This window comes from Lontra canadensis, unplaced genomic scaffold, assembly GCF_010015895.1.
Source record: "Lontra canadensis isolate GAN:19392208 unplaced genomic scaffold, GSC_riverotter_1.0 scaffold265, whole genome shotgun sequence".
Classification (NCBI taxonomy): Eukaryota; Metazoa; Chordata; class Mammalia; order Carnivora; family Mustelidae; genus Lontra; species Lontra canadensis.
In genome coordinates, this window is record NW_022631259.1 from 66,849 (window position 1) to 94,764 (window position 27,916).

General features: G+C 44.5%; 1 protein-coding gene across 1 annotated transcript; it reads right to left on the reverse strand.

Annotated features, from left to right (window-relative positions):
- Positions 1-1,014: 1,014 nt before the first annotated feature.
- LOC116862575 (egl nine homolog 3) lies at positions 1,015-27,677 on the reverse strand. Its single transcript, XM_032849934.1, has 5 exons — positions 27,018-27,677; positions 7,032-7,151; positions 5,303-5,439; positions 3,243-3,316; positions 1,015-2,090 (listed from the first exon to the last, which is right to left on the reverse strand). The coding sequence occupies exons 1-5, from the start codon at positions 27,372-27,374 to the stop codon at positions 2,059-2,061; spliced, it is 720 nt and encodes a 239-aa protein (XP_032705825.1). The 5' UTR covers positions 27,375-27,677; the 3' UTR covers positions 1,015-2,058.
- Between the last annotated feature and the right edge of the window lie 239 nt (positions 27,678-27,916).

Sequence of the window (27,916 nt, forward strand, 5' to 3'; positions counted from 1 at the left end):
ATCAGGAACCATGGGAAAAACCTGATTACAATTTAATGGCATATAAAATTCCTGGTGAACAATGTTCTTTCTTTCTCTCTTACTAAAGTGTTTCAAAATTATTCCAAAGGAGGGATGTACTCTGTCCTATCTGAAGCTGTTCTGAGGTTCCTCCTGGAGTCCCAAGCTGCTGAAGGGCAGAATTTTTCGTTGCTCTGTTTTTAGATTCCTAGTTGTCAAAGACCTATTCCAATAGGGAAACAGATACGGAACGACACTATGACCAAAACTTCCTAATACTCTTAGCCTCAATCTGTAAGTCAATGAGAGAGAGAGAGGTATATAAAAACTTCCAGCAGTCCCTTTTTTTGCCAGAGATGGAGGAAATGAATCAAACCATGAATACCCTAAGGTAGGAAAGCAAGTTTATTCAACAAAGTATTTACTGAGCCCTTAATGTGCCAGGCACTATTTTAGGTGCTGGGAGTACATTCCGTTGATTTAAAAACATACAAAAATCCCTGTCTTCATTGTGCTTACACTCTAGAGAAAGAAAATGAGACAATAAACATAATAAATAAGTAAATTACATGGGAAGTTAGAAGGTGATAAGCACTATGAAAAAAATAGAGCAGTTGTGAGAATGAAGACAAGTCTTATCTGGGAACTTTCCAAAACCAGAAATGGGTGGGGGGTGGGGAGCTTCTTTCTTGGAAAGTATATATATCTATAAATGACAAAAGAATATACTTCTGGCTCTTTCATGTTCATGGGATTTGTATGCAAGAAATTAATGGGAGTTAAAAACGTGAGAATGGAATTGAAAACTAGGAAGACTAACTTTCATAAGATAGGTGCACAATTCAGGATTCTTGAGACAGTGGGACCTATGCTCACTGCAGTAGTAGGACCTTCCCCATTTCTGGTAAATTCCATAGTTCTGGACATACTGCCAACCACAGTGGATCTGAGAGTCAATTCTGTTAAAGAAAGGCTACTAGGGACAGAAAATAGTCTTCTGGGATTTTTTTTTTCTTTTTTCATTTTCCTTTTTAAAACACAACACCCCATTTTTTCTTATTTTCTCATTCTGTTAAACAAGAAGGGTGAGCTCATTAAAAGGGAAAACTGAAATGCGGGAGCGCCTACATTTCCAACCCTTCTGCCATTCTCAGACAATCCAAGATGCACACAGGTTTACAGTGTATTAGCAGACCCACATCTTTTGATACCAGCTCCCAGAGGCTGTTGCCTCTGAACTACCTACCAAGTGGGTTCTTTTCCCCTTTGCTTGAAATTCAAATTCCATTTCAACAAAGTAACCCAAACAATTAAGGTCTAGTTTTTGCCTTTGGGGAATTAGGTTCTCAACTAACAAATGAAAATAAAAAATACATGGTAGATCACCTTTGACCAGAAAACTCTGTTTTCAGCAAAATGGGGCACAGGCAGCAAATCCAGGTTACAGGACCAGGAAAAAGAGAGTGTCCACCCACAGGATACTTCTAAATTGATGACAATGACAGCAGCCCTTTCTAGAGGTAATAATGTCATTAGGTTGTGATAATTCTCCAGAAACCCCCCAAAAAAGCCCGGGATTAAGAATATCTGGAAACTGTTCAGATGACACAAATTTCTGTTTCCTGCTGTTAAGGCTTCATGAATGCCTCTCGGCATCTGTCGCCATTTTGTTTTTCTTTGCAAACCTTCTCCTTTCAAACCAGGAAGTGTACATAAAGTGCAAGTAAGAGTCATTCCCTTGCCCATGCTTCCAGGATCTTGTGTTGGTAGCCAGTATTATGAAATCTATCAGTTCAACCGCTGGCCAGCTAGGTCGTCTGCAGGTATTTCTGGAGTTAGCAAATGAGTTCATCTGACAAAGAGAGTGTCTGAAGGTGGATGCAGTCTTGGCAAGAAAACACAAAGTACCATACATAAGACAGGGATGTGAATGACGCAAGCAGTAGGGGGGCTTCTTGTCACCGAGTCACGGAAGAGGCCTTCTTTGGATCTCAACTCTTCAAGAGACCTCAGGAACCATTACCAAAATGAATGAGGCCAGCGGATTTCAGAGCACAGTCAGTCCTCAGTGAGGGCAGATTCAGTTTTCCCTGAGTTGGGGACAGAAGAGAAAATGAAGAGGGTAAGGAGCCAGATCTGATGAGTTTAAGGCCACAAATGGCATCAAAAAAGCCTCCAGTGAACACCTCCCATTTTATAATCCAAAGCTGAGCATGATGCCCACCCCCATAGGACTTAGCACAATGTGTTTTCTTTGGTACCAAATGGGTAACAGGCAATGCTGCACATATCTTTATTTCAATCTCAGATTAACTTCTCTTGATTAATATGCCAATGACCACTGTAAGTCTTCGAGAGAAGGACACAGCATGTAACATTTCCCACGTTTAGGGGGCCAGAAGTTTTCCCTTCACAAACCAACATGGCGAGATCACTAGTGGGATGTTTCAGTACGACATATTTTGGGAAATGCTGCCTTACAGCTAGAGGCAGGACAGGAATGGTGTTAACACCGGAAAGGACATATTCAGTTTGTATTACGTGAGTGTTTGTAGACACAGTCAACAGTCCCACACCAATATAATACATTAACCATTCTAGCTGGGCTCCATTGTATCCCCTATGCAATGTGCCAAAATCATGAGCCAAACTGAATGTTATGTTTGATGGGTGAACATTAATGAGAGAAAGTTAACTATTTACTGTCACGCAATCAGTGGACATTCATAGGGGAGGTCCTTTGCATTTTTTTCTGATTTTTCCAGCACAGCTAAGGCCAGGGTTTCGGGATTTAGCCCACCAAGATGTCATTACATATGAAGCTAAGCCCCAGTCAAGACCAAACAGAATACAGCTAACCCTTGAACAATATGGGTATGAACTGTATGGGTCCACTTCTACACATATATTTTTCGATAAATACAGCGTAGTAGTGTATTTTCTCTTCCTAATGATTTTCTTAACAGCATTCTTTTCACTAGCTTATTTTATTATAATACAGCATATAACACATAGAACATACAAAATATGTGCTGATTGAACTGTTCATATTTAAGGTTTCCTGTCAACAGGAAGTGTTGGAGTCCAAAGGTATATGAAGATTATCGGAAAGAGGGTCAGCACCCCTAATCCCAACGCTCATTGTTCAAGGGTCAAGTATTTATTAGAATACATAGACAAATGTTAAATAAAAGTCACAGACTGACCCCATTAAAAGTCACAGAAAAATTTCAAACACCTACTCGTTAAATTCCTGAATTTCTTTTTGGCTTCTGCCCTTTCTTCAGCATCAAAGTACCAAACAGTCATAGCATATCTGTGAAAGATAAGCAAATATAAGAAAAGAAGTTTAGAAATACTACCAAAAAAATAAAAAATACTTATAAATATCACATCAGAGTCATTCATAAAGCGAACATTTAAAGTTCTCCCTATTATTAGAAGTTCATCCCAATTTTAATTTAAAATAAACTTCTCTGGTTTCAATTCTATTTTAATGTAAAAAAACACGTAAGGAATTCCAAGTATGAAGCAAGCATTATCCTGAGCAATGGGAATTCAAATGATCTTTGTGAATAAATCTGCCTCTTTCTCAAGGAGCTCAGGCTCTCATAGGGGAGACAAACAATTCAACGAATAATGTAACAGGTCAAGATGATCTACACAGAAAGGACAAGAAGGGAGCCTTTTTTTTTTTTTTAAGATTATTTATTTATTTGACAGAGAGAGACACAGCAAGAGAGAGAGCACACAAGCAAGCAGTGGGAGAGGGAAAAGCAGGCTTCCTGCCGTGCAGGAAGCCCGATGTAGGGCTCCATCCCAGGACCCTGGGTCCATGATCTGAACCCGAGCCAAAGGCAGGCGCTTAACAACTGAGCTACCCAAGCACCCCAAAGGGAGTCATTCTGCTCAAGACTTGAGAGACCCAAGCTGTTGGGGGTGGGGGGGGAACACAGAGAAGAGGAGGTGACAGATGCGTAAAGCTTTGAAGAGCAACTTATTTAAACAACAGGACACTTAAAACTCTTTTGACCTGCTTTCTTTGGTTTTGGATACTGAGGCAAGGATGCAACAGAATAATGATGCCCTCAAGCTTTCTATTGTGTTTCCACTAATTTGCTTTATCCCATCTATGGGATAGACTGTAATAGGAATCATTTCATGCATGAGTTTTCAGAAAGTTTCATTTTCTAATTATTATTAGCTACTGGAATTCCTATAGCCCTTGTTTTTTTTTTTTTTTTTCAAGGGCTCATCAACATCTGCTAATGTTTCTCCTGTGACTTGGATGATCAAGAGATTGGGGAATACCGAGGGAATGCTGGCACAAATGACAGGGCCCAATTATCATACCCTATTAAACAAGCCACAACCAGGCTCTGGGAGGGGAGAATCAGCTACCTGCTCACCTAGGGCGCATTCCAATTTGACATTTAATATGCAACTCTGTGTGGGGCTCAGATCTGGGATTCCTGGGGGGGGGGGCACCTATAAATCTTAAATGCGATTCTAATTTAGTTAGGCTTGTTAAGGTTCAGTCATTATTTTACCATAGTTGTCTCCTCCTGCCCCCAACTGCAATTCCCAGTTCGGGCTGCATCCCCACAGCACACTGCCACTGCCTGGTTTACAGCTCGGGCCATAAAACAAAGATAATGAAAGGTATATTCTGAAAGTAAGATGACATCAACAGTTTCTAGACTAATACTAAACAAGTTTGTCATGTTCCCCTGAAAATCTTCTCATGCTTCAACTAAAGAAGGGGCTTTTAAATATCCCATTACTGGGACATGATGGGTACAGTGGGCCCAAACCAACTTGAAGGGAAGGAAAGGGTAAAAAGAGAAAGAAGTCAGAACAAATTCCTCTCTCTTTTCTCAAGATTCTCTCTCTATTTGCAATAGGCAACTTATAAATTCATCCAGAGTTAACCATCAGAATTCCTGGTATGTGATGACCAAAACTCTCTAGGACTACTTCAAAGTTAGGCGGGTTTAAGGGAGGAGTGGCAAAGGAGAAAGGGAAAAGCACTGTGGGAAATCGGGAATACACCATGCTCACCTAATGGAAAATAATCTGTTATTAGTTCCAGCTGACATTACAGAAAACAATATGTTAATAGTTCCAGCTGACCTAAGGAATCTAGTTTCCCCTTCAACTGTGATAGCCTCCAAACAGGTTAGCTATCAGCCTTGGAGAGCGGTTGGTCCTTCGTATGCATGGGACATGAGTTTAGGGACTTCTCTGGGAACTGGGTTTTGTACAGAAGTTTCTCAGGAGGCATCATGGCTCTGGCTATTACCTGGTCGCGTAAGAAGGCTGGACTTCATGCGGGTTCCGGCGGTCCGACCAGAAGAACAAGAGTCTGTCAAAAATGGGCTCCACATCCGCTATGAATGACTTCCCTTCCGGAAATATCCGCAAGACCCCCCCGTGTAGCTGAGGGCCACAAAGAAGATGGATTATTTCCTAGCCTCACACATAATTAACTACCAACAGTATTTCAGCCTCATCTGGAGACAATGCCATCTTCCAACCTCCAGTCCGGATGTGCATTACTCCCAAAATTCTCAACAGCCTTACACCTTATACTTCATTTTATTTCCAACTTAGCTAGTCATCTCTCCTTATCGACCTCACATGGAATGAAGCCTTCCTACCCCCAGTCATGAAACCCCTGGACACAAAATGGAGTGCTATTAGGTCCAATCACACAAAACTATCAACATCTGAATGTTTTTGACCTACAAAAACCCACCGGAAATTTCATAGGGTTCCATCTAATATTAAGAATGTCCTAGGACAGTCATCACACATAACATCCCCTTCAATTAGAATTTACAGCTTTCTTTTGAACTGCTCCAGCTCCTATGTTATCTCAGCAGCTGGAAGGTCCATGTTCTTTTTTCTGAACTCCGACTACCTTATCTACACTTTTTAGGACATGCATCACTCTCTTCCTTGGATTTCTTCTTAAAAATACGTACACCTGAACCGCCTGCTGGGATGACCATATCAAGATAGAATCCAGGCCCCACACATCAATATTTCTGCATAGCACAAGGCCTGGCATTAACAGGCACTCATGTATTTGTTGCATGATTTCATACTTCATGATTTTTTATCACTGACATGGTAACTTTACTCTCTTGCCTATAACACTACCTTTTAAAAGATTTTAAAAGACAACTAAGGGATGTATTCCTGTCATGTTACCAAAGAGGGGACGAGACATCTGACTCACTGGTTTCCCAGGTTTTGTTTCCCTGACCCCAGATAAAATATCCTTGTGCTTCAGGATGACCAGTATCTGCCCCAATGAACAGGAAATGGAGATGCAGAAGGTTCAAAAGCCAAATGAGCTTGAAAAGTTCTCTGACTTCTCAGACTCCTAAATCATCCTTAAGTTTCGGAAAGCATACAAATTCCAGACAAATGTCCGTAAGCATGGAACCAGACTTCATATCTCTATATATCTATATGTTCAAAAATATAAAAATAAGCCAGAATGCCTCTGACATTCACAAACCATGGTGAGCCATGGCAAGCGGCCACCAATGAGACGGGTCACCCAGGCTGTGTGGGAACCCTCACTTGGGGCCGGTTTTATATCCTACAGTTAGTTCTATTTTTATGGACTCTGTCAATGTTGCTGCTGGAAGGAAAAAGTATGTATCCTATTGTGCACTGAAAGTCCTATCAGCTCTGGTTTAGGCAGAAAAAAAAAAAAAATTGACTCCCCATTCCTGAAATAGTGAATTACCTTCTTCCTATCAATCACCCTTCCCATAACCTTGTAATGACCCTCTCCTACTGCCCCCCCCTCCCAATTAACGTCATATCCATTATTTTCATCTGGTCAATTTAAGTACTAACACCACAGTAGGAGACAAAATGGAAATGGTTAAAAAAAAAGGAAATGGTGAAGTAGAAAAGAGTCATCCGTGGGAATCATGAACTCCTCTAAGTCACCTGAATTCTTTCCCTAGAGTTCTCTAGCCCCGCGCTCTACTCCCTTTATTCCACTGTACCTTGGCGTCCCAATTCTTGTTCAGATAGTAGATGCAGGTGATACAGCGGCCATCGCCGTTGGGGTTGTCCACATGGCGAACATAACCCGTCCCATTTCCTGGATAGCAAGCCACCATTGCCTGTGGAGACATCCCAAGAAAGCCGGTTAACAAAGCTGAGACACCTTCTCCCACTGGGGAACAGCAGAGTAATGCAGTCTCTTTGGGCGCTATGTGACATTACAGGCAGCCGTGGGCTCCTTAACTGCATGGACAGTACATAAATCGAGATCCTTCGTCATGTAAGATTAACAGCCAAGTCATACCTTATGGCTCAGCCCACGTGGAAAGCGGTTCAGCAATATTCCCCCAGTCCTAGAATATTTTAGACAGTAACCCAGCTATAGCATCATGAGGATGCCCTTCTTTTCTCTAATCCTCCTCTTTGAAAAAGCAGGTTCTGGGCTCCCATCCTAGACCCACAAAATCAGATGCAGTAGATAATGGAGTTTAGGGATTATGCCTTATAAGAAGTGCTCCTGAATCACCAAATCTCACCAAATCACCCGCTGTCTTAGAATAATGGCTAAAGATCCTTGCATTGACAAAGAAACAGGAACCAATCACAACAAAGGAAAAGATCAGGCTTGCTCAATAAAATGATTAGGACAGAAAGAAGAGGGAAGGGTCAGTCGAAAGGAAGGAAGCTGTGCCACAATTTGTTACCACAGGCAGCGTAATCAGGTCCAATTCATAGATGAAGCCACAGAAACATCGGAGTATGTTTCTCAATGCTTGTCTTCTTGCCTACTGATAACTATCACATCAGGCAAGAACCCGAAGTTCTTCTCTTCCTTTGCCCAGGCACTACCTGTATCAGCCAGGCAGAGGAATAAAGTAGAAAGCCATACCAACAAATCCTACTAAAAATTACTATTAGAGAATTACTATTATGCAGGTACCAAACCTCTAATTGTTCCATGGGAAGATTACAGCAAGGAGTAGAAACAATGGGCAAAGTGCAAAAGCTATTTCTCTTCACAGGATACTGCCTTTATTCCTAAAATATTTTCATAGGGATGAGACATATGCAGGGAAGATACTGGAACTGGCAACATAAGATGAGGACAGGGATATTTTTCCTATTTTATTGGCTGATGCCTTCTTAGTGCCTAACACAGTGCCTGCCACATGGAAGGTGTCTGTTTAAAATGTGATTAAGTAAATAAATTAGCAAATGGCTCTGTCCTCTACAGAGTAAGTTTACATTCTACCTAGATCAACAGAGGTTTCTGTCATCTTATTTTAAGGATTTATTTATTTTAGAGAGAGAGCACAAGTAGGGGGAAGGAGCAGAGGAAGAAAAGAGAGAGAATCTCAAGCAGGCTCCCTGCTGAGCATGGAGCCCAACATGGGGCTCGATCCCATGACCCTGAGATCAAGACCTGAACCAAAATCAAGAGTCAGATGCTTAACCAACTGAGGCACCCAGGTGCCCCAAGATTTCTGTTATTTTTTAATTTTTTCTAAGATTTTATTTATTTAGTTGAGACACAGAGAGCATGAAAGAGAGCATGAGCAGTGAGAAAGGGAGAAGCAGATGCCCCTGCTGAGCAGAAAGCCCAAAACAGGGCTCGATCCCACGCCCTGAGATCATGACCTGAGCGAAAAGCAGACACGTAACTGACTGAGCCACCCAGCTGCCCCAAGATTTCCGTCATTTTAAAAGCCTATCCTCAAAATACACGTACTGATCAGTTGGTATTGTCCCTCATAAAGGGCAGGGCTGTTTTACCGGTAAAATGATCAGTCAGGTAGAGGTCCAAATTAATGCACGAGCGGCTCAATGAATCAGCTTCCATGCTGTGGCTGCCAAGTCACCGTGAGCCGTAGCATGATAACATGAACAAAGAGTGTCGCTTTAAAGGCATCACACATGCTGCATACTAGAAGAGTAAGGCTCAACAGTGACTTGGCTTTACAATGATCTTAACACTGAAATCACCCTATCCCTCAGGCGCCTATCGATCCCCGTATCCTGCCTTTGACCATCTACAATGTTGATGCAATGTCATATCTTGGAGCTGACGTGAGGCTGTTGGCCTGAACCTCATCCAGAAAGTGGAATTCTGAGGCCACTGCAATCAAGATTTAACAAATGATGGTACCATCAAGCAAAGAATGGCTTGGAGAGAGCTGATCGGTAACAGGCAGAAATGATGGGCCTGGCTGGGAAGAAGAGATAAATGAAGTCACCTATAATGACTAGGGAATTACTCATCCCTGGAAGCAGCTATTAGGATTATAAGAGCCACCACTGAGCCAATAATGAAAGTCACTTAAGCCACAAACAATTATAGGCGAGATTCCCTACCATCTCAGCCTCTCCCCACTGTGAAGTCCTGAAAAGAAGCAGCATTCCGTCAATGCTATATAATCTTATATTCTTAAACAGCCCTACTCTATGGAAAAGGTCAGTGGTCTGGATGCCTGCCATCTGGTTCACTCAGCAACTAATTATGTGATCCCGGGCTTAGTTTCTTTTCTAGAAGGAGGGGCACAGGCTGGAGGGCCTCTGAAGGTCTGAGACTCCAGCTAAGCAGCAACTCTAGAAGGAGCATCAGGGTTCTTCAGGGTGTTATGAAACACCTCTCTACCTCAGAATGCAGTCTCCAGTAAATACTGAGAAAAGAGATAAAAACTCACAAAAGTACCTCCTTTACAAATACTTGCATCTGTAAAACACAGACACACACACAGAAAAAGAGCTAGACCCTCCCAGGGACTTATTAGGACAAAACCCCTAAGTGTCAGCAGAGAATCTAATTGCTTAGGGAAGGGGAGCAGAGGGAATTTTTCTGGCCAGAGCAAATCTTCGCCCTCTCCCCTGCTTTCTGAAACCATAGCATCAAGTCTGAAACAATGGAAGGAAATTATTGGGGGCCTCAGTGGGCCTGTCCAAACGACACAGGCCAGTTTTATCAGTGTTTTCTGGACATGAGCCACAGGTGATAGGTCTTGGCTTGGTCATGCTCCCAGCTATAAGTTGGTCTCTGATACAGTCTAGAACCAGGAGGTAAGGATGTCCTGAGAAGCAAGGCTCCGTTCAACAACTGGGCATGCAATTCTGGGCCAACTTGTGCACGGGACAGAAACAAACCCCGGAAACAGATCGGTTCAACTGCAGGGCGATCTAAGCCTCATCGAGGCTGGGAAGGGATTTATAACGTATAAAGGCAGAGAACGCTTTGGAATAGTAAAAACGGGGCCAGAGCACTTGAATTATCGCGGGACCAACATGCCAAGCAGTAACACTGGCACTGACCAGGACAACGACTCATTAATGGCAGACTTTTTATTTGCCAAAACTTGCTGACTAGATTGATACCTGAAATTTACAGAACTTTAGTGAAATGTTAGCGTGGCCCACAGTAGTTCATACAATACAGCCGTAGATCTGCATTCTTGGATGTGCAAATGAATCCCGTGTCCCCTTATGCATTCATCATTTCTTCCTCCGACCCCGCTGTGCCCCACAACAACCCACCACCACCACCCCTGGAAGCCTTTCCAGAGCTCTGTAGCAGAAGGAAATGAGCGGAGGGGTGAAACCCTCCCAGGCTGGCTCTAGACCAGAGACAGGTGTTCTAGACATCTGGGTGGCCACATTCAGGCAGGGACACACATTGTCTACTCAGCAGTGACGATCATTTTAGACCCATAGGTGGAAAGGTGATATGTTTGCCTCATCCAGCCTCCGATTAGACTAACCACTTCCTTAGGAATGACCTAGATTTTTAGAGAAACATACTTCACATCGCTCATGACTTTGGAGTCAGACTCACTAGTATGACTTGGTCTTAAACAAGTTATAAAGTGGCCTTTTACATAAAATTGAATTTAGTACATCAAAATATTAATCAACTCATTTTATTCATAAAATTTGCAATCAATGTGAATCCACTGTAAAAAAGGTGTCAAGAATAGCATAACTTCAAAGCTGCCTGGCTGAGTGACCTTCAAGCCCGTATTTTGGTCCACTGCCAAATGCGAGACCCCTCTCATTGCTAGACAGAAATACCAGTCAGTCTTTGTAAGGATTTGCTTTCAATTATGAATGCTCTTGAGCAAACGCATACATGGAATAAAATGCAACCAAAGTACAGGATAACCTGTACTTAACCTCTTTCTACCTCAGTTTTCTCATCTGTAAAATGGGCTTATGAGGACTGAAGGAGTTAAGCCCTGTAAAATGCTGAGCTCAAGGCCTGGCATACACTAAACGCTGCTTCTTTCACTATATATTTAGCTATTCCCCTCAGCCAGGGCTTCTGAATGTCTCCCCTTCAAGGATCAGATTCTACTTAAGTACTCTGCAGCTTCCAATCCAGGACTGGCCGACTCAAATAGCTTTGGTGCTTCCAAGTAACAGAAATGACTGAAGCTAATCAGGAATATAATGTGTGACCTCCAGAATGTGTGCTCTGCTGCCTACAACCAGGAAATCTGCAGGTCTTTGCAACGAAGGCCCAGTGTTCCAAATCCGCAGATTTTTAGGAGACATATGGGCAACCAAAGCAGATCTGCATATAAACTCTCTTGAATGGTTTTTATCCCAATTTTTTAATCATGGTCACAAAAAATTACATCAGGCTGTACTCTGAGGTTGCCGTCTGTGGTCTCCTAAGAAGTCAAGCTACTCTGGGACAGCTCCTGAGCTCCAGGGGGGCACTCCCCCATCTCTCCTCGCCCAGCTCAGATGTACCCCATCCAAATGCAAGGCCTCATCCTTCAACGCCATCCACATCCCATGGGCCTCCTCTGGTCCTTCCCCCATGTGGGCTCTGGACAGGGTCCTTCCTCTCTCCACCCTGAGACAGTTAACCATAAAGAGAACTCGGGTGTGTAAAGACTTGAGAAGAGATATAGGGGATCAAGTAGCTTTGTTAGCTTGCAAAAATAGCCAAGCAGCTCACCATAGTAGAAAAGGTAAGAGTTCAAACTTTCTGGCTAGAAATGGGTCCAATTTATAGATGGGTGACAACCGCCAAGGCGATAAACCTGCCAATTTTCCTAGTCAGCTCTGGGTCCAAGGAGCTGAAGGCTATATACTCCCAGGGTCATTTTTCTGTGTGCTTGGAGTTCAGCACATATTTAAACACACACATTTCATGGGGACAGTGAACAGGGCAGTCCTGGGGCTGTATACTTTACATCCTGTATTCAGAGGCCCCCACTGAGGAAGGGGTCCCCTTTGGTAATTCGGAACGGGGTAGGGGGAGTGTTAGTCCCTGCAACAAAGACATTAGCTCTAAAATTGAAGTTCTCCTATTTAAAAAGAAAAGCAAAAATTAGTAGAAGTATTCAAACTGCTATATGCAGGTAAACCGTAAGAAAAGCTAGAGAGAAACTGGAAGAGGCATGATCTTTCCAAGTTTTGTTCTTAAAAAAAAAAAAAAAAAGAAAGAAAGAAAAGAAAAACAAAACAAAACAAAAAACGAAAGATAAATTAAGCCAAAATGTCATTTTCCATGGTTTTCCACTTGGCTCTGACAAGGACTGAGAGAAGAAAACTACAAAAAATCCTTTGCAAGGGCAAGGAACTTAAATCCAGAGGACAAGAAAGCTAATGCTGGGATCACTGCATTAGCCTTTCCCCATCTTCTTTGTTCAGGGGTATGTAATCTTCAAGGACCCGCTCATGGGACCCACTGTTGTCACTTAAATTCCTACTGTACAATATTCATAAGGCATCTTTGCAAGATAAAGGCAACCATGTGCGGAGTTTCCAGAAAAGTCACTCTGCAAAGTTCACACTTCTGACAGTTCTAGCCTTCATCTGAAATTGAACAACAACCAAAAAAGCAAACTCTCAAGGTGATGACGAACCGCTCATGAACATAAAAAGTACTTGAGAAACCTTTTATACTCACTCTAACTTCATCCAGACTGGCATGAAGAAATTAGTTGTAGATAATGTAGGCATTTTTGAGAACAAAGCAGGAAACTCTGCAAACTGTCACGAATTATCTTGGCATCTTGCTTGTTGTCTATCTGGTTGGTTAAGATCAAACCTAGCTGTTTCCTTCCGCCTAGTGCTTCTAGTTAAAGACTTATGTAAAAAAATGAGGAAAAAATAGGAAATGTGCTTTTGGTGGGCAATAACATGAGCTTTGGCCAACTACGTACCATATTCTCCTTCCCAAAGTCTCAGTATCTGACCAGACAATTCAGAGGAGTCAGAACACCAGACCACTACAACTGTAAGTAAGTAATCCTTTCAACAAACCTCAAGTTGTTCATTCAAATGTTTTCTGCTATTCTATTTCTATAATGAGAACCACTTCTGCCTTCCTCATTTGTTCTAAATCTACACTTAAAAATACCTCTTCCTGGAGTGCCTGGATGGCTCAGTGGGTTATGCATCTGGCTCTTGATCTCAGCTCATCTTGATCTCAGGGTCCTGAGCTCAAGCCCTAAGTTGACTTTAAAAAAAAAAAAAAAAAAAAAGGAAAGGAAAGAAAAAAGAAAAGCCTCTTCCTGAACCCAGAGCACTGGGACACAAAACCTCACCTTCAATTTACAGCAATAATCATCATGCACCCCATGCATGGATTTTGTTGAAATGCAAGAGCACTGGTAATTCTGAAAATGAAAAGTAATAAGGCCAAACCCACTCTCAGCTGCTCTGATGATGTGGGTCTATCCACCGCTTTCAGGTCAGGTGAGAGCATCGTTCATGTGAAGGCAAGGAATTTACCATCTTCCCTTGAAAACCTGTCCCCAGGTAGACTTTTCCATCCGTGCCCTTGTTCAACTCTACTAAGAATTTGGTCCTAGCTCTGGAATCATCCAAACCACCACCAACTACCCAGACTCTAGAACCTTCGATTTAGTTCTCCTAGCTCAATGACGGCAGCTTTACCAGATGCCAAAGCTCTTTGAAATTCTTCATTAAAGAGTTAGGTTCCCACCCTCACCTCAGAAATGCACGTGCGCGCGCGCACACGCACACACACACACGCATACACACACACACCCGCCTGCATAAAATCACAGGGGATTCACAGGCCTGTAAAGACTGCACTGTATCAAGATTCTATTCCAGGGAATCCTGCACTTCGTGCATGAACTTGAGTGAATCACCCTCCCTGGAGAGGCCGTGGAAACTCTGTAAGGCCAAGAATTTCAGAAACTATTGTCATTCCTTTCTGAATTGTGGTTAATTCCTCTCCTTGGAGAGGATTCAGCCAGAGCTCTGCAATTAAACACAGTAAACAGGCTGGGGAACATCGACATATCAATACAGGCCGTTTGGGTTTGGAAAGGCAGCCCTTCCCCCCCCGGAGGCCTGGCTCCCGGCCAGCAGGGTGAGGGCTGAGACAGGGCTACGTGCGCTGCGTGAGGGTGGCAGCTAGCCCACGCCCGAGCACACCGCAGGGCAGACTGCGGAGGGAACCGGCAGAGGACAGCCCTCCCCCGGCGCTCCCCGAGTCACCAGAGAAATGTTTTGAATAAGGGCTTCCTTGCACTTATGAAATCAGCAAAAGTCAGCCAGACTCAGGGTGAAGGACATTAAGAGAGGCGTTTAACCATATCCTTTCCAATGCCTTTCTCCACACTTTAACAGCTGCCATTTCCCGAGGACCTGTGTAGCCAGGTGGCCCTCTGGGGTGGCACTTTCCACGTACCATCCTGTTTCATTTCCTGATTATGGGGACGGTGAGCAGCAGCCTTGGCCAGGAGTCTCCCCTGCCCCCAAGTTCTCAGTAGAAGTCATTAACCACCACACCCCCCTCTCCAAGTTATCTTCTTTGTATAGAAAAACAAATTCATGACTAATCCTTAAGGCAATATGGGGGTAGGGTCTCACAATATTTGACTTCTTTTGATGTTAGAAATAGGCTTATCAGAAGAACAAAATTTTACCTGCAGCTCTCAGAAAGGCTCTGAAAATAAGAGAAAACAAGAATGTTTGTGGTTGCAGGACTCTCAGAAACTAGGTGTGTCTGTCCTTAAGTTCTCTTCAGCCATGAATCCTCAAACATGTTAAGGAAATCATAACTCAAATATAATTGGGAAGACAAGATTTTATAAATGGGTAATAAAAAAAAAAGTTACCAGTCAAAACACATCATGAAAAATGCCTTGAAACAATCTTCTTAAGCTAAGAGAAACCAGCCAAAACACTACCTGCAATTCTCTAGGGACACTGCAGCTATGCTGGAGTAAATAAAGTCAGATTATTTTCTAGGAAGCCAGATCTTATATTTACATGTGCCCTTCAACACCTGGCAAAATGTATCAGCTCAATTAAAGAAATGACACACAGCAAATCAGCTGGAATCAGAACTTATGACATTGAGGAGACACACTGATTTACTGAACATTCTGTATAGTGCTTACTACGTGCCTGACACTGTTCCGTGTGCTTCATGAATATTCCCTCACTCAATATTCATAAATAACCTCATGAGGCAGGAGCCCTCTTCAGGTCCATTTTACAGATGGGGAAACTGAGGCACCGTGAGTTTCAGTCCCTTGCCTTTTCGAACCCAGTCACTCTGGCTGCGGAGTGTGAAGCCTCCATCACCAAGCCATGCCTCATCAGTACCGCTTACCCAATGCCCAACACTAGCCAAGTCACCCGTTTGCGGGGAACAGAGATCTTCAGTTCTACTTGAAGCATTTAAATCCGTCTCACCCTTGCCTAGCACCCATTCCATAATCGTAGAAAACTGTAAAGGGAAAAAAAAAGACAAAATATGAAAAAGAAGGGCGGTCGTATTGAGTCTGTGAACGAAGGCTTCAAGGCGGGAGAGCGGTTAACAGAAGCACAGGGTAAAGGAGACTGATTCACTCCTGGTGGAAAGCACCAGCTGTCCAGAGGGTCTTTGCTTCAGATACTCCCACTGAAGGGCAAACTCATGCCCACTCTAAACCCCATGCCCCCAGGGGCTGCTCCCAGGCCCGGGGTTCCATGGGAGGAGGTCGGCGTCTCGGGAGCTTTTCTTGTTAGCTCAGGTCAACACCCGCCAAGGTTTTCACACTTGTTTCAAAGTCGGAAGATAAATGACCAAGGGAGAAAAAATCTTCAAGGAAATACAAAAGTGTTTTGTCAAAAGAGAGGCACCTGGTAAACACAAAGGAATGCCAGAGATGAGATTAAGCTGTCCTTACTCACGCGCCGAGCTTGCTCAGGAGACAACTCCGGCAGTACGGTGTCAACCGGAAATCACTGTACACAGAACTTTCTAAAAAGCACGTTAACTAGAATACGCTGGCTACAGGCCCACTGAAGCCCAGAGGAGGGGTGAGACCCACAGGGGTAACTTAGAGGAGAAGAAAGTAAAAGGCTCCTCTGAGAGCGAAGTATAAACTATTTGGGGGCGCAGCAAGGAGACTAGAAATAAAGGGGTGGCTGGCTCTGAATCTGGAGGACAGGGATCATTCATTTATGTGTCCCCGTGTTCTTCTAAGACCTATACAAAGCCCCAGTTTATAGCGGGGGAGAAACCCAAAGTAACGCATGGAACGTTGTAGAACTAAGCATGGTCCTTCCACCACTAAACACCACTTCTAAAATATCAGGAAGCATTTGTTAACTGAAAACAGGTGCTCTTATTTCCAGGGCAACCGCTTCAACTCCAAGATAAAGCAAGTAGGTTGATTCTCAGATGACTCTCCTGACTTACCAGATGCAGACTCAAACCTTTAACTGGGGATTCAAAGGCCTCCACGCAGAAGGAAGAAAAGGACAAGCAACTGCTCCTGCCAGCCCTTCTCCAGGTCCTATCATCGATTCCCACCAAGCTGGATTTGGCGGTCAGCTTTTCAGCCCACCCCAGTCTGCCTTCTCAGGTCTCCCATGGGGCAGCCATCCCTAACCCTGGAGGGCCAGAGACCATTCTAGGCTTCTGTGTGGGATTCACAGGGAGCACAGGCAGTTAGCATCTAAGCCAGGTGGTTTATGCGTGTGGTCTGCACTCATCCAAAATCACGAGGGGCCTGTCCCCCTTCCTCGTGGAGCCTTCAGCTCCCACTTCTTGCGACACTGTTGGGCAGGTGGAGGGCGACCACACCCCGCAGTCCTTAACCAAGATTCTCACCGCCTCAACCCCCCTCCCCCACCATTTCACAGAAGGAGGAGGCCATCAGTTCCAAGCTGCGCTCCAATTCTGGCTCTAGAAAACTTGTTTACTGATACAAACAACAGAAAAAAAATCATAACATGTTCACAGGTGGTGGGTTTTTCTCAGAAATCTCCCAGATGAGCCTCACGTGCTTGTATGTTTTTGTCTTAGCAATAAAAACACTCAGATCTGAGCAAACGACTGAACTCTAATTTTCTCACGAATAGGGAAAGTGTAGGAAGATACAGCCCCACCCCCGTTCAGCATCCTCTGATTCATTTTACTGTTTCTCCAACTTGAGCAAGTGTGAGAATCACCTGGCAGGCTCACAAGCTTCTGACTGATGAGGTCTGGGGAGAGGCCCAAGAACTTGCATTTTTGGCAAGTTTCTAGATGAGGCTGATGCAGCTGACCCAACCACCGCACTTTGCAAACCATGGCGATTCTGTGGCCAAACCAAGAGTTTTTGAGCAACGCCTCCTCCTAGACGGTGGAGAGTCACCAACCACCCGTGCTTGTTAATCTGGGGAGGGTGGTGGGTACCTGGAGGAGGTGGGTAACAGCAGGAAGGGAGAGGAATTCCTCAGGCAGTTTCTGGCCCAGGCTTGGCATTGTTGATTCCTAAAGCTGGCAGGAAACATTCCAATTTTAACTCGGTGGCATGGCTGAGGATTACTGTCATGTCAGCGCTGGAGTGTGACCGCTGGTAGGAGTCGCTTCTGGAATCAAATAAGAAGTGCTAAGAGCACCCATCTGCCCTCTCAGATGGAAATTCAGTCTCAATTTTCATTTAATTCCCTATAATCCTTGAGGCAGAGAAATAGTATCATAGCCATGGTGTAGATGAGGAAAGCAAGGCTCAGAAAACAGGCTTGCCCAGAGTCAAGGCGAGATGAATGAAAATGTAAAATGCCCATCCTAGGGTCTAGTGGTAGGTACCAACTAAATAGAACTTTATATAAAAATAAAAATCCATCTCATTCATTAATAAGTGGAGATGGAGGTCCTGAGACAGAACTTGCCAGAAGCCAGGGCTCTAAGCTCACGGTCTGGGGTTTTCTTGCTTCCCGGCGCCAGACCCGTCCAAATGTGTGAGCTGCCAAGATCTGGGCGTGACCCCAGTACTTGCTGGGGCCAAGAATAAAATTTCACAACTGAGGGAAAAAAAACCTCATAAAGCCGAAGTCTTGTCTTTGAGATGCTCCTTCATAGCATGTTAATATAATAAAATATTTAAAGACTTTGACATCAAATTAGGGGCCACACTGCAAAATCTTTTTTTCACCTAACAAAATATTTATAGCTTTTCTGACACCCTGACATCCTTTGAAATCAAAGTTCCTTTTGAAGATAATGAAATTAAGTCAAGCACCTATGAATTTTAAGAGACTATTCCGAGGCACTAGAAATTTCTATCAAGCTTAACAGTCTGCCGGAGTTTGTAAGTAAATGGAGGGTAGGGTAACTAAGTAAGTAAATACAGGTATGTCTGTATGTAGCAGGGAGGCGTGGACTGAGCTACCCACAGAGTTCTGGAAAGCAGAAGGGACAGCTTCATGGAGAAGTCACTAAGATGGATTCTGAACAGTAGAAGACGACAGGGATGCTCAGTGTGCCTGGCAAATCAGCTTCTAGCATTTCAGGGAGTGGGAGGGAAAAGTCGGTCATCAGGAGATTAAGCACAGTAGGGTCAGATGGGGTCAAACGGAGTCAGACATGGAGGGCCTTAAATGACACGGTAAGAAGTTTGCAGCACATATGGTAGACACTGGGGTGAGAGTGTGGTTTAGTCTGCTGAAAGCATGGAGATGACATGATTAGTGTTGGGTTTTGGACTACTTACATTCTGGCAAAACCACATTAAAATCACATTAAAATGGATCATAGGAGTGATCGTTCGCAAGAAACAAAGGCAGGTGATTTATGGTTAAAATAAGGCTCTTTAAAATAATTCCCTCCTCAGGGATTCCTACTACGAAAGCAAAACAAAATTTAGTCAAGAGGTTTGAGAAAAAAAGACAAAACCTGAGGTTCCACAGTGAACCTAAAACAAAACAAAAACAAAAATCCAAAACAGGCCAAGTCTGAACCAATAATATTGCATGTTCCTGCCTGAGTGTTTGATATTTTGCTTGTTTTTAAAAGATTTTATTTATTTGACAGAGAGAGAGACACAGCAAGAGAGGGAACACAAGCAGGACGACTGGAAGAGGGAGAAGCAGGCTTCCAGCCGAGCAGGGAGCCCCTGTGGGGCTCGATCCCATGACCCCGGGATCATGACCTGAGCTGAAGGCAGCCGCTTAATGACCAAGCCACCCAGGTGCCCCAATATTTTGTGTTTTAAAAAGGTCCTGTATAGGCGGTGCCTGGCTGGGTCAGTCACTAGAGCATGGGACTCCTGATTTTGGGGTTGTGAGTTTGAGCCCCACGTTGGGTACAGAGATTCCTTAGAAGATAAAATCTTAAAAGAAATTATTAAATAATTAAAATTAAAAATGAAAAGGTTTTGTTCTTCCACCCACTCCAGTAATTCAAATTAACCTGCAAAACAGTATGAATCCAAAAGGAGCCATCCAGAAAAACCCAAAAGCGCACACACACCCACAAAGACTCCCTGTCAGTTCTGTGTAGAGCACCGAGCTCTCTCTCAGGTTTAACTAGAAAGACGGGGAGACATAGGAGGGGGCGTGGAATGAGGGGCACAGGCAGAATCTTTGTTCTATGTGCTGTGTTGTGTCGGGAGAACACAGAGCAAAGCTCCCAGAGAAATTCAGACTGTTTAAAATCATAGGTCCTTACCACTTCCAAGTAATGCTCAAAAGAATATTATCCCGAACACTTCAAAACAACTTCACATTCCCCCAACAGAACCAAAAATAGATGTCACTGACACCTGGAATTGAGTTTGTCATTTTGTTTCCTTCCCAGTGAAAAAATAATCAAGACTACCATCATATTCTCTGAGCCTTTGTAGCTCGGAACTTTTTAAATATGGTAAAAGCATTTGGGCCTCATTTTGGAAGGAAAAATAACATTTAGTATGAAAGAGGCACACTTATTCCAGAACTTGAGAAACACTAATCACTCTATCTCCTGAAGGATGAAAACCTGGCGTGGCCTGATAAGGAGGGACTCCTGTGGCACAGAACATGAGGGCTGCCCAGCAAGGAAGTACGGACCGAATCCAGTCCCGGATCTGAAAGCCTGCATTATACGACGGAACACCCACAGGTCTGTAAGGCTGGGATCAAGTTGGGGGAGGGGGTGAAAAATACAACCCTCAGTCCCTCCCGACTCACCAAACCCAGAATAGGAATGTAACCCACAGATCATGATCGAAAGAAGATACGAAATTCAGGTAAGTGCCACCCTGGTTTAAGATTGAGATAATCAAGGGAAACAGGGTATAAATTCTATGTACAATGAACCAAGCTAACTAATCTCGCTTGGCAAACAGACACAGGGCTCTGAATGTGAGCCAAATCATCGGCTCTTGGCCACCTGCCAAAACCGAATTCCTTAGTCTGGCATCATAAAATGATTTGTCTGTCGCATTTACAATTCCAGTGCCTCTGGATTCTACTACCCGCTGGGCACCCCTGGCAGGGGCCCAGCAGAATACATCTGAACTATCATTACTGTCAGAACGTCAGCATTTGACAAACACTAGAGGAAAATGACACCCATTTCTTAGAGGAATATTACTTAACAACTATGAAGTGATACTACAAAGGAACGGTCAAATCTGTTGCTGTAATAATGAAAAAGGAACGAAGAACCTTCTCTCTGGAAGGTTACCTGCAAAGCCTAGAAGGCTAGCCAGCAAGCTGCTTCCTGGGTGCTCAATAGACTTGGGTCGAAATGTCACTTAATGTACCCAAGGCCACAAGGGTGTGTCAGAGGCAGAGGTCTTGCCAAACGGAGCAAACGTTGGTCACAGGCGAGGCCCTCCATGTTTCATCCTGAAGGGCATGGCCCTGGGGTGCCTGGAGATACTTCGCAGACACCCTCCGCTCCTGCTGGGTTAAACCACCCCACCTTAGAATGTCGGCAGAGAAATCCTCTATACATGGTGTGTCTTCGGAATGGTGTTGTAACATGTGAGGCTGCTTGTTATTTACAAATTTGAAATTTTTCCAGCCAGAGTCAGGATACAGGAAAGAATTTACAAATTTTGCCCGAGCTGAACAAGGTCAGAAAGGGAAATAATTCATGATACCCAAGGTCGAGCGCACATAATTCCACCTAAGGGTGTCTATCAATTTTAAGTCTTCACTGTATTTTAAATTCCCAAGTTGCATGCTGAGGTGGCTGAATTAACCTAAGGACCCCGTCTCCTAGTCTACCTGACTCACGAGGCCAGCCCCTCTCTGAAACACCTTTCCTTGCTCCAGCCCAAGGCACACCCTAATCCCTTCCCCACGGCTTGCGAAAGAGCTCATCGCTCCAAATATAAAAACACCTTACCTGCTGACTGACTGGTGGACTGGATAGGTGTGATGTCTCATACCTCTCTAGCTCTAAAGACCTCTTATTAAAGGTCTGTGTGTTTTTGGTCACTTAAATTTTAAGTACATTTTGGTCACTTCTCATTTTAAGTAAACAGAGAAACTGCTGAGAGCCCAAAGAAGAAAAACAAACATGATGAATCAGTGAACGAGGGGACTGTTTAACCAGAAAAAGAAAAAGCAAAATTGGTGACAACGATCTCACTCTACTCCGTTTTCAGTATACTTCTTTTTAGGTAGGGTTTTTTTGTTTTTTGTTTTACATTTTATTTATTTATTTGACAGAGAGAGACGCAGCAAGAGAGGGAGCACAAGCTGAGAGAGAGGGAGAAGCAGGCTTCCCTCCCAGCAGAGAGCCTGATGCGGGCCTCAATCCCAGAACCCTGGAATCATGACCTGAGCTGAATGCAGATGCTTAACGACTGAGCCACCCAGGTGCCCCTCTTTTTAGGTAGTTTTATAATCACTTTCCACATCCCTTTGCATATCTATGTACAGGTCCACCACAGTGCAAGGCATTTAATGTTTTGTGAGTAAATAAATTAAGCTGATACCCACTGATTTGCAACTTCAATGCAAGCAGGTAAGTTGTGGTGGAATGGCCAGAGGCCCAAAATTGAGCAAAAGAAATTACAAGGTAAACGCATGCACACTCACACACACACCCCAAGTCTTTTCCTTGCTTCTAAGTGTCATTCAACAAAATTCACCAAGAATATTATGAAAACCCACCCAATGGGGAAACTTGCTTTCCCGTCACTGAGGTTGTATCCTACAAATTATTTCCTTGAATTAATATCCTTCCTCCAGGAGCTCAATTATTTTGAAATAAAAACCTTTTCTAGACATTCTTCACATCCCTACTAGAAGATATTCCAGTGCTTCAAACTCAGTGACTCTCCCCCTAAAATATCTTATTCACAAACAGACTTTTAAAGTCTTAATTACAGAGACACTGTGCATGGTGTCTAGTCCTCAAACACCATGCTAAGAACTGGACCTTTCTTCGGCCCTGGCAACTGTGGTTTCATATGATTATACATTCCCACTACCACCCCAACCCAGACTGACAGGTCCCCAGGACCAAGGTGAAACCCTCAGACTTTCCTCCAGAGAATGAAAACAAGGATTCTAGAATGTTCATCAAGTTTCTGTTGATTTCAGACTGACTGAGGCTGAGGCGGCCATTGTGAGGCAGCCATCTTGAGCCAGATGCATGGAGAAGGAGCCAAAGCTAGATGGTAAGTAGATTGGGGCAGAATTCAAGAGCACACTCAAGAGAAGCAAAGATGAGGGCCATAAACCTTCAGAGAAAACAACTAACACACCAGCTGTCCTTTGGACTTTCAGGTTCCTAGTTCATGGCCCCAGTCTTCTGTGAACCCTGATCTCATTTCCTGCACTTGGGTCCTGAGACATATCCTAATCTTTGACGTGTATTATGCCATTTTTGCAACCATAAGAAGCGCCCCTGAGGCAAAGATATTCCCCATATCACCGGAGAACGGCGGGCCACAACTGTCAGTGCTCAGCTGGAGAGGAACAGGTCTACTACCTTGCAACACATTTTCTTTTATTCACAACTTATCGCTGAGTCATCTTTTGTCTGTGCTGCTTCAGGAGGGCTGATCTATCTGTTCACAATACAACTCCCGTGACCCCACTGTCCAGAACTACACCAGGCAGGGGATCCTACCAACCAACCTTGTTAGCGAGCACTTTCCCTGCAAATAACAGAAGGAAAACATTAGCCCCGCGTTCCACTTTCTTCTTCAATGCTTAGGTTTTTGTCTATTCGCTGTTTTAAGCTTGAGAATTAATTGAGTGGAACTATGGGATCCTACGATTCCACAGTACATGGGAATGGAAGCTCTATGAGGCAGGGATGATGCCTGTTTACCTTGGTGTCCTCGGGCCCTGCAGAGCACCCCACACAGAGCAAACGCCACTGAACAAATCAAAGGACGAAAAGGAGAACAGTCAAGAACATAAACCCTGGAGTCAGATCTGGGTTAGAATTCTAAATCCTCCACTTACAGTCACATTCACCGGGGTACAGAACTCCACTAAGAATTTTACGTACGTTATCTTATTTAATACTCCCTCCCCCAAAAAGCTTTAAGGTATTATTACCCCTTGTTTTACACTTTATGAAAAGTAAACAACTTACCTGAGGCCACAAAGTTCCCGAGCCCACGCCTAAGTCCCTAACACCTATAGGATAAACTGCAGCTTACCATTCAATTTGCGACCTTGGGGAAATGATTTAATCACTCAGTTTGCTGAAGACTGTGATTCTGAAGGCTAAATCAGATAGACAGTGTTTATAAAGTGCTTAGCACCGTGCCAGACAGGGCACACAGCTCAATAAAAAGTAGTTATTATTCTTAAAGTGACTAAATAGTGAGCCTACAGTGAGAGGCTTCAAGCAGGAGAACATTTGGTTCCATAAATTGCACGTTCTCTGGAAAACAGCCATTTCCAAGATCTAGGCAGCCAAAGCAAAGGGAGCAAATTATGACCACTATTTATCTTGGATGGGGTCTGAATTCTCCAAAAGGGAGTAATAGATCAAGAAATCTCTTGATAGCCTGGAAGCAATGACCATGCTTGAAGTTAGGGGGCGCCATGCCGCTGTGCATTTTAGGAAACTCCTTCCCCAGAGGGTCTCCAGCACCCTTGGATTTTTCTCCAACAAAGTGGAGGAAGATAAAGTCTGACTGGTAACACCTTTTTTGGCAGTAAGGAGGAAGCCTTTAACATTTCTTTCCAGTCTCTTCCACAATTTCAACTTTAGGCCCAACATATACATATTTCTATTTTATTCCCAATGCCTTTGTTTTTGCTTTTGCTTCATTGAGATAAAGGGCATTCTTGCATTATTCATTGACCTTTAAAAGTCCAAGGGAAAAAAAGTATTTAATTAGGATGAGTGGGTTAATAGATAAAACTCCAAGAAATATCCAAAAAAAAAAAAAAAAAACCAAAACTGTTGCAATTGCTGAAAATGGGTCATCGGAGCAAAATTCACTACGCTGACCTCTGTACCTCATATACATGTTTGAAATTTTCCATAATAAGACCTTAGAAATAACTTCTGAAGATAAATGTATACATCCTACCTTTCAAAAATTTAGTTTCTACTCAAAACCTGCTTGGAGGATGCAGCTGGAAACTGGGTTTACATCACTACTCTGGGAAGCATCATGGAGTAAGGCACTCAGATGAGGAAGAGAAGAAAGTTAAATTAATGTGAAACTACTGTAAATCATGCTTTAATAAGACCCAAGGCCACAAAGCTAAGGACAATGGTATAACAAGCCAATCAAGCCTTTTTATTTTTGACTCTAATAATCCAGTTGGCCACGGAATAGCCCAGCCTAGAGGTGATTTTTCTAAAAGACCGGAATGAAGAGCTTTGTGCAAAAACAACCAAAGAAAAGCTGGAGATCTAGCTAGGGACAAAACATGTATTTCTCTTTTCACTTCAGTCACCTTCTGAAAGAGTTAACTGAGAAGTTATTTGTTCTCCGCAGAAGAGAATCTATAACTGAAGAATCTTATCTAGAGATCTTTCTTTTCCCTTACCCAGGCGTACACAGTGTTTCTCATTCAATTTGTCAGTCAAATTCTAGCCTACAACCCCAGCACGGACGGTCCTTTAAGTCACAGGTAAATACAAACATCTAACTTTCCCAAATCTGTTCCTGACATCTTTCAACCAGCTAATTCTGCCCTCCCTCCGAGCAAATTACGTTCCCAGAATGCTGGGGGTAAAATCTTAGCACCTGAGTTGAAATGAAACTTGAATAACTGATAAGGCAGCCATCTGCTCTTCCAGACTGGAGCAACACCCACTTCTGCAACACTGAGGCCGGCCCTTTCCCCCCTCCCCATTCCCGCCCCAGGGAGGCAAGGTCACTCTGTGCAAAACCAAAACCAACCGAGACAAATGGCTTTCTAATCACCCAAAGATAAAGGAGCAAAGAAACACTTCAACGTCAACCTTCCAGAGTCCAGGTAACCGAATTTTCCCCAAATCAAAATAAAATTTAGAAAGCAGCGTTTTCTCCCAAGATTTACTTTGTGTCTGATTAGTAAGTGCTCTCAGACATTCTATTCGTGTCCTCCCGCTTGAAAGGCATACAGCAATGTGTTTTCTCAACAACTGGGTTCCCCCACTCCAACCTCTTCCTGTCCACACATTTCCAGTCTTCACCACTTGCCCTTTATTTAAACTGTCCTGGGTCTATGAGAGAGATGAGACAATAAGGATGTGTTTTATCAAAGAGTCAGTCTTGAACTGAGAAATACTACATGTATTGTTGAAGAATGGTGCTCCTTTCTTCTTGTGCTAGCACACATTTGCCTCACTAGTGTTAACGTAAAAGTTTTCCACAGCTCCACGTGCCCCCTGACCAGTCCACAATAAAAGGGCAAATCACTCAGAACTGCCACTGAAAAATGGCAGAATTACCATCTGTAGAAAAGACTGAGTAGCTGGACTATCCGACAGTAAGGTACACGGACCAACATCAGGGTACCCCACGGCCCGTAGTTCTGCCCATCTACCTGTAAATGTTTCCAAGATAAATTACCACCCAGGCAGTCACTTCTGGCCCTGTGAACAAAAATATGGATTTCTTTCCCAAGGTGTACTCCCCATCACTTAACAAGCTATTTTGAGTGGATCTGAGAGTTAGGAAAGGGAAGGTGGTGGTGGTGTAGGGCTCAGCACCAGGAGAGAATGAATGTTCTAATCAAGCAGTTGATCTAGGAGCGTCCTGGGCACAACAAGCCAAGGGCACCTCTCAAAAGGGAAGAGCAGCTTTACTCTTTCACGGGACAAACTTTCTTCCCACCTGCCAAACTCCACACACCAACTGCCACACTAAAAAAATCACAACCGTCTCCAGAAGCCTTGAAGCACGCTCTTTATTCAAAATGCCTTCTGAACACCATGAAGTACAACAGTAGGTGACTTTAAAGTGGCCATTTAGCAGCATGAATTGGTACGTGTCTCAGATCATACGCAATGTTTCCAATAACCTGTCCCTCGTCTGGATCTTTGAGAACATTAACGTGTTACAACCAGACCAAAAAAACCAGAGCTTGTCCGGTTCGCACCACCCACCGGACCCATTATTTCAGTTAACAGAAGGTCACCGTAACGACACACCTGAGTCCCTTAGTCTGGATTTTCGCTCGAAGGAGGGGTGGGGGAGGGGTAGGCAGACCGACTGCTCGCTTCTCAGGTGAAAAACTAAAGTTCACTCGCAGCCCCGAGAAGCCAACAGACCGCGGGCTCCGCAAGTCCCCAGTCCCCGCGGGCTACAGCGGCGGCGGGGAACCCGCCCGCGTCCTACCTTGGATCTTTCCTTGACGTAGTATTTGCCCAGCCGACTCCCGCAGTACAGGACCAGCCTGTCGATGAGGGACAGGAGGAAGCTGATGGCCTCGCAGCCCTCCTCGTTTCCCCCGATCCACGTGATCTGGTCGCCCCGCAGGTGCCGCTTGGAGACGCCGGCGCGCGGCCCAGCCAACTGGCCGTCCCGCAGGGCCCCGTTGCAGTGCAGCTGCTTGACGCGTTCCAGGACGCAGTCGCCCACCACCTCGCCAAGGAAGTTGTCCAGGTAGCAGAAGCCGACCTCGTGCAGACAGGGCACGATGTACTCTAGGGCGATTTTCTCCAGATCCAGCCTCATGATGTGTCCCAGGGGCATCTCGCCCTCAGAGCCGAGCTCGGGGATCCCCAGCGTGCACGGAGACCCGGGGCGACCGACGCGCGCGCGCAGCCGAGGCGCGGGGAGCGTGGCCCAGGGTTCAGCTACCTGAGGTGGCCACTGTCCCCGAGCCGCCGCCGCCGCGCGGGGTAGAGGGGAAAGTTGCTCTAAACTCTGGAGGAGGGATCCCTCGAGAGGCCAGTGGGAGTTGCGCAGGGCTCCACGACCCGGCGCCGGACTGGCCTAGCGAGGAGTTGGAGGGCCCCTTTTGGAGATGCGGAGCCACTACTGGTGCCGCGGCGGCCCCAGGCGGGGAGAGGCTGAGGTCCAGCCCCCAAGCCGGCCGACTGGGCGCGTCACGGGCCCCGCCCATGCCCCGCCCCGGGCCCGCCTCCGGGACAGCCCTCCCCGCGCCCGTCCCCCACCCGCTCCCCGACTACCGCTGCCCCGCGCCAGCCCCGCTTGTTTGTGACTAGAGGGGGGGTTGGAGAACAGACGGAATTTTTAGACTGTGGTCGATTTGCATATGTTATGCATAAAGT

What these genes read in the sequence shown, in the direction of transcription:
- LOC116862575 (XM_032849934.1), bottom strand. Translation starts at nt 27,374, where the DNA reads ATGCCCCTGGGACACATCATGAGGCTGGATCTGGAGAAAATCGCCCTA. An exon ending in ACGTCAAGGAAAGATCCAAG is followed by an intron (nt 7,152 to 27,017) that starts GTAGGACGCGGG and finishes ATGTCTCCACAG; the next exon opens with GCAATGGTGGCTTGCTATCC. An exon ending in CAGCCTTCTTACGCGACCAG is followed by an intron (nt 3,317 to 5,302) that starts GTAATAGCCAGA and finishes TATCTTTCACAG; the next exon opens with ATATGCTATGACTGTTTGGT.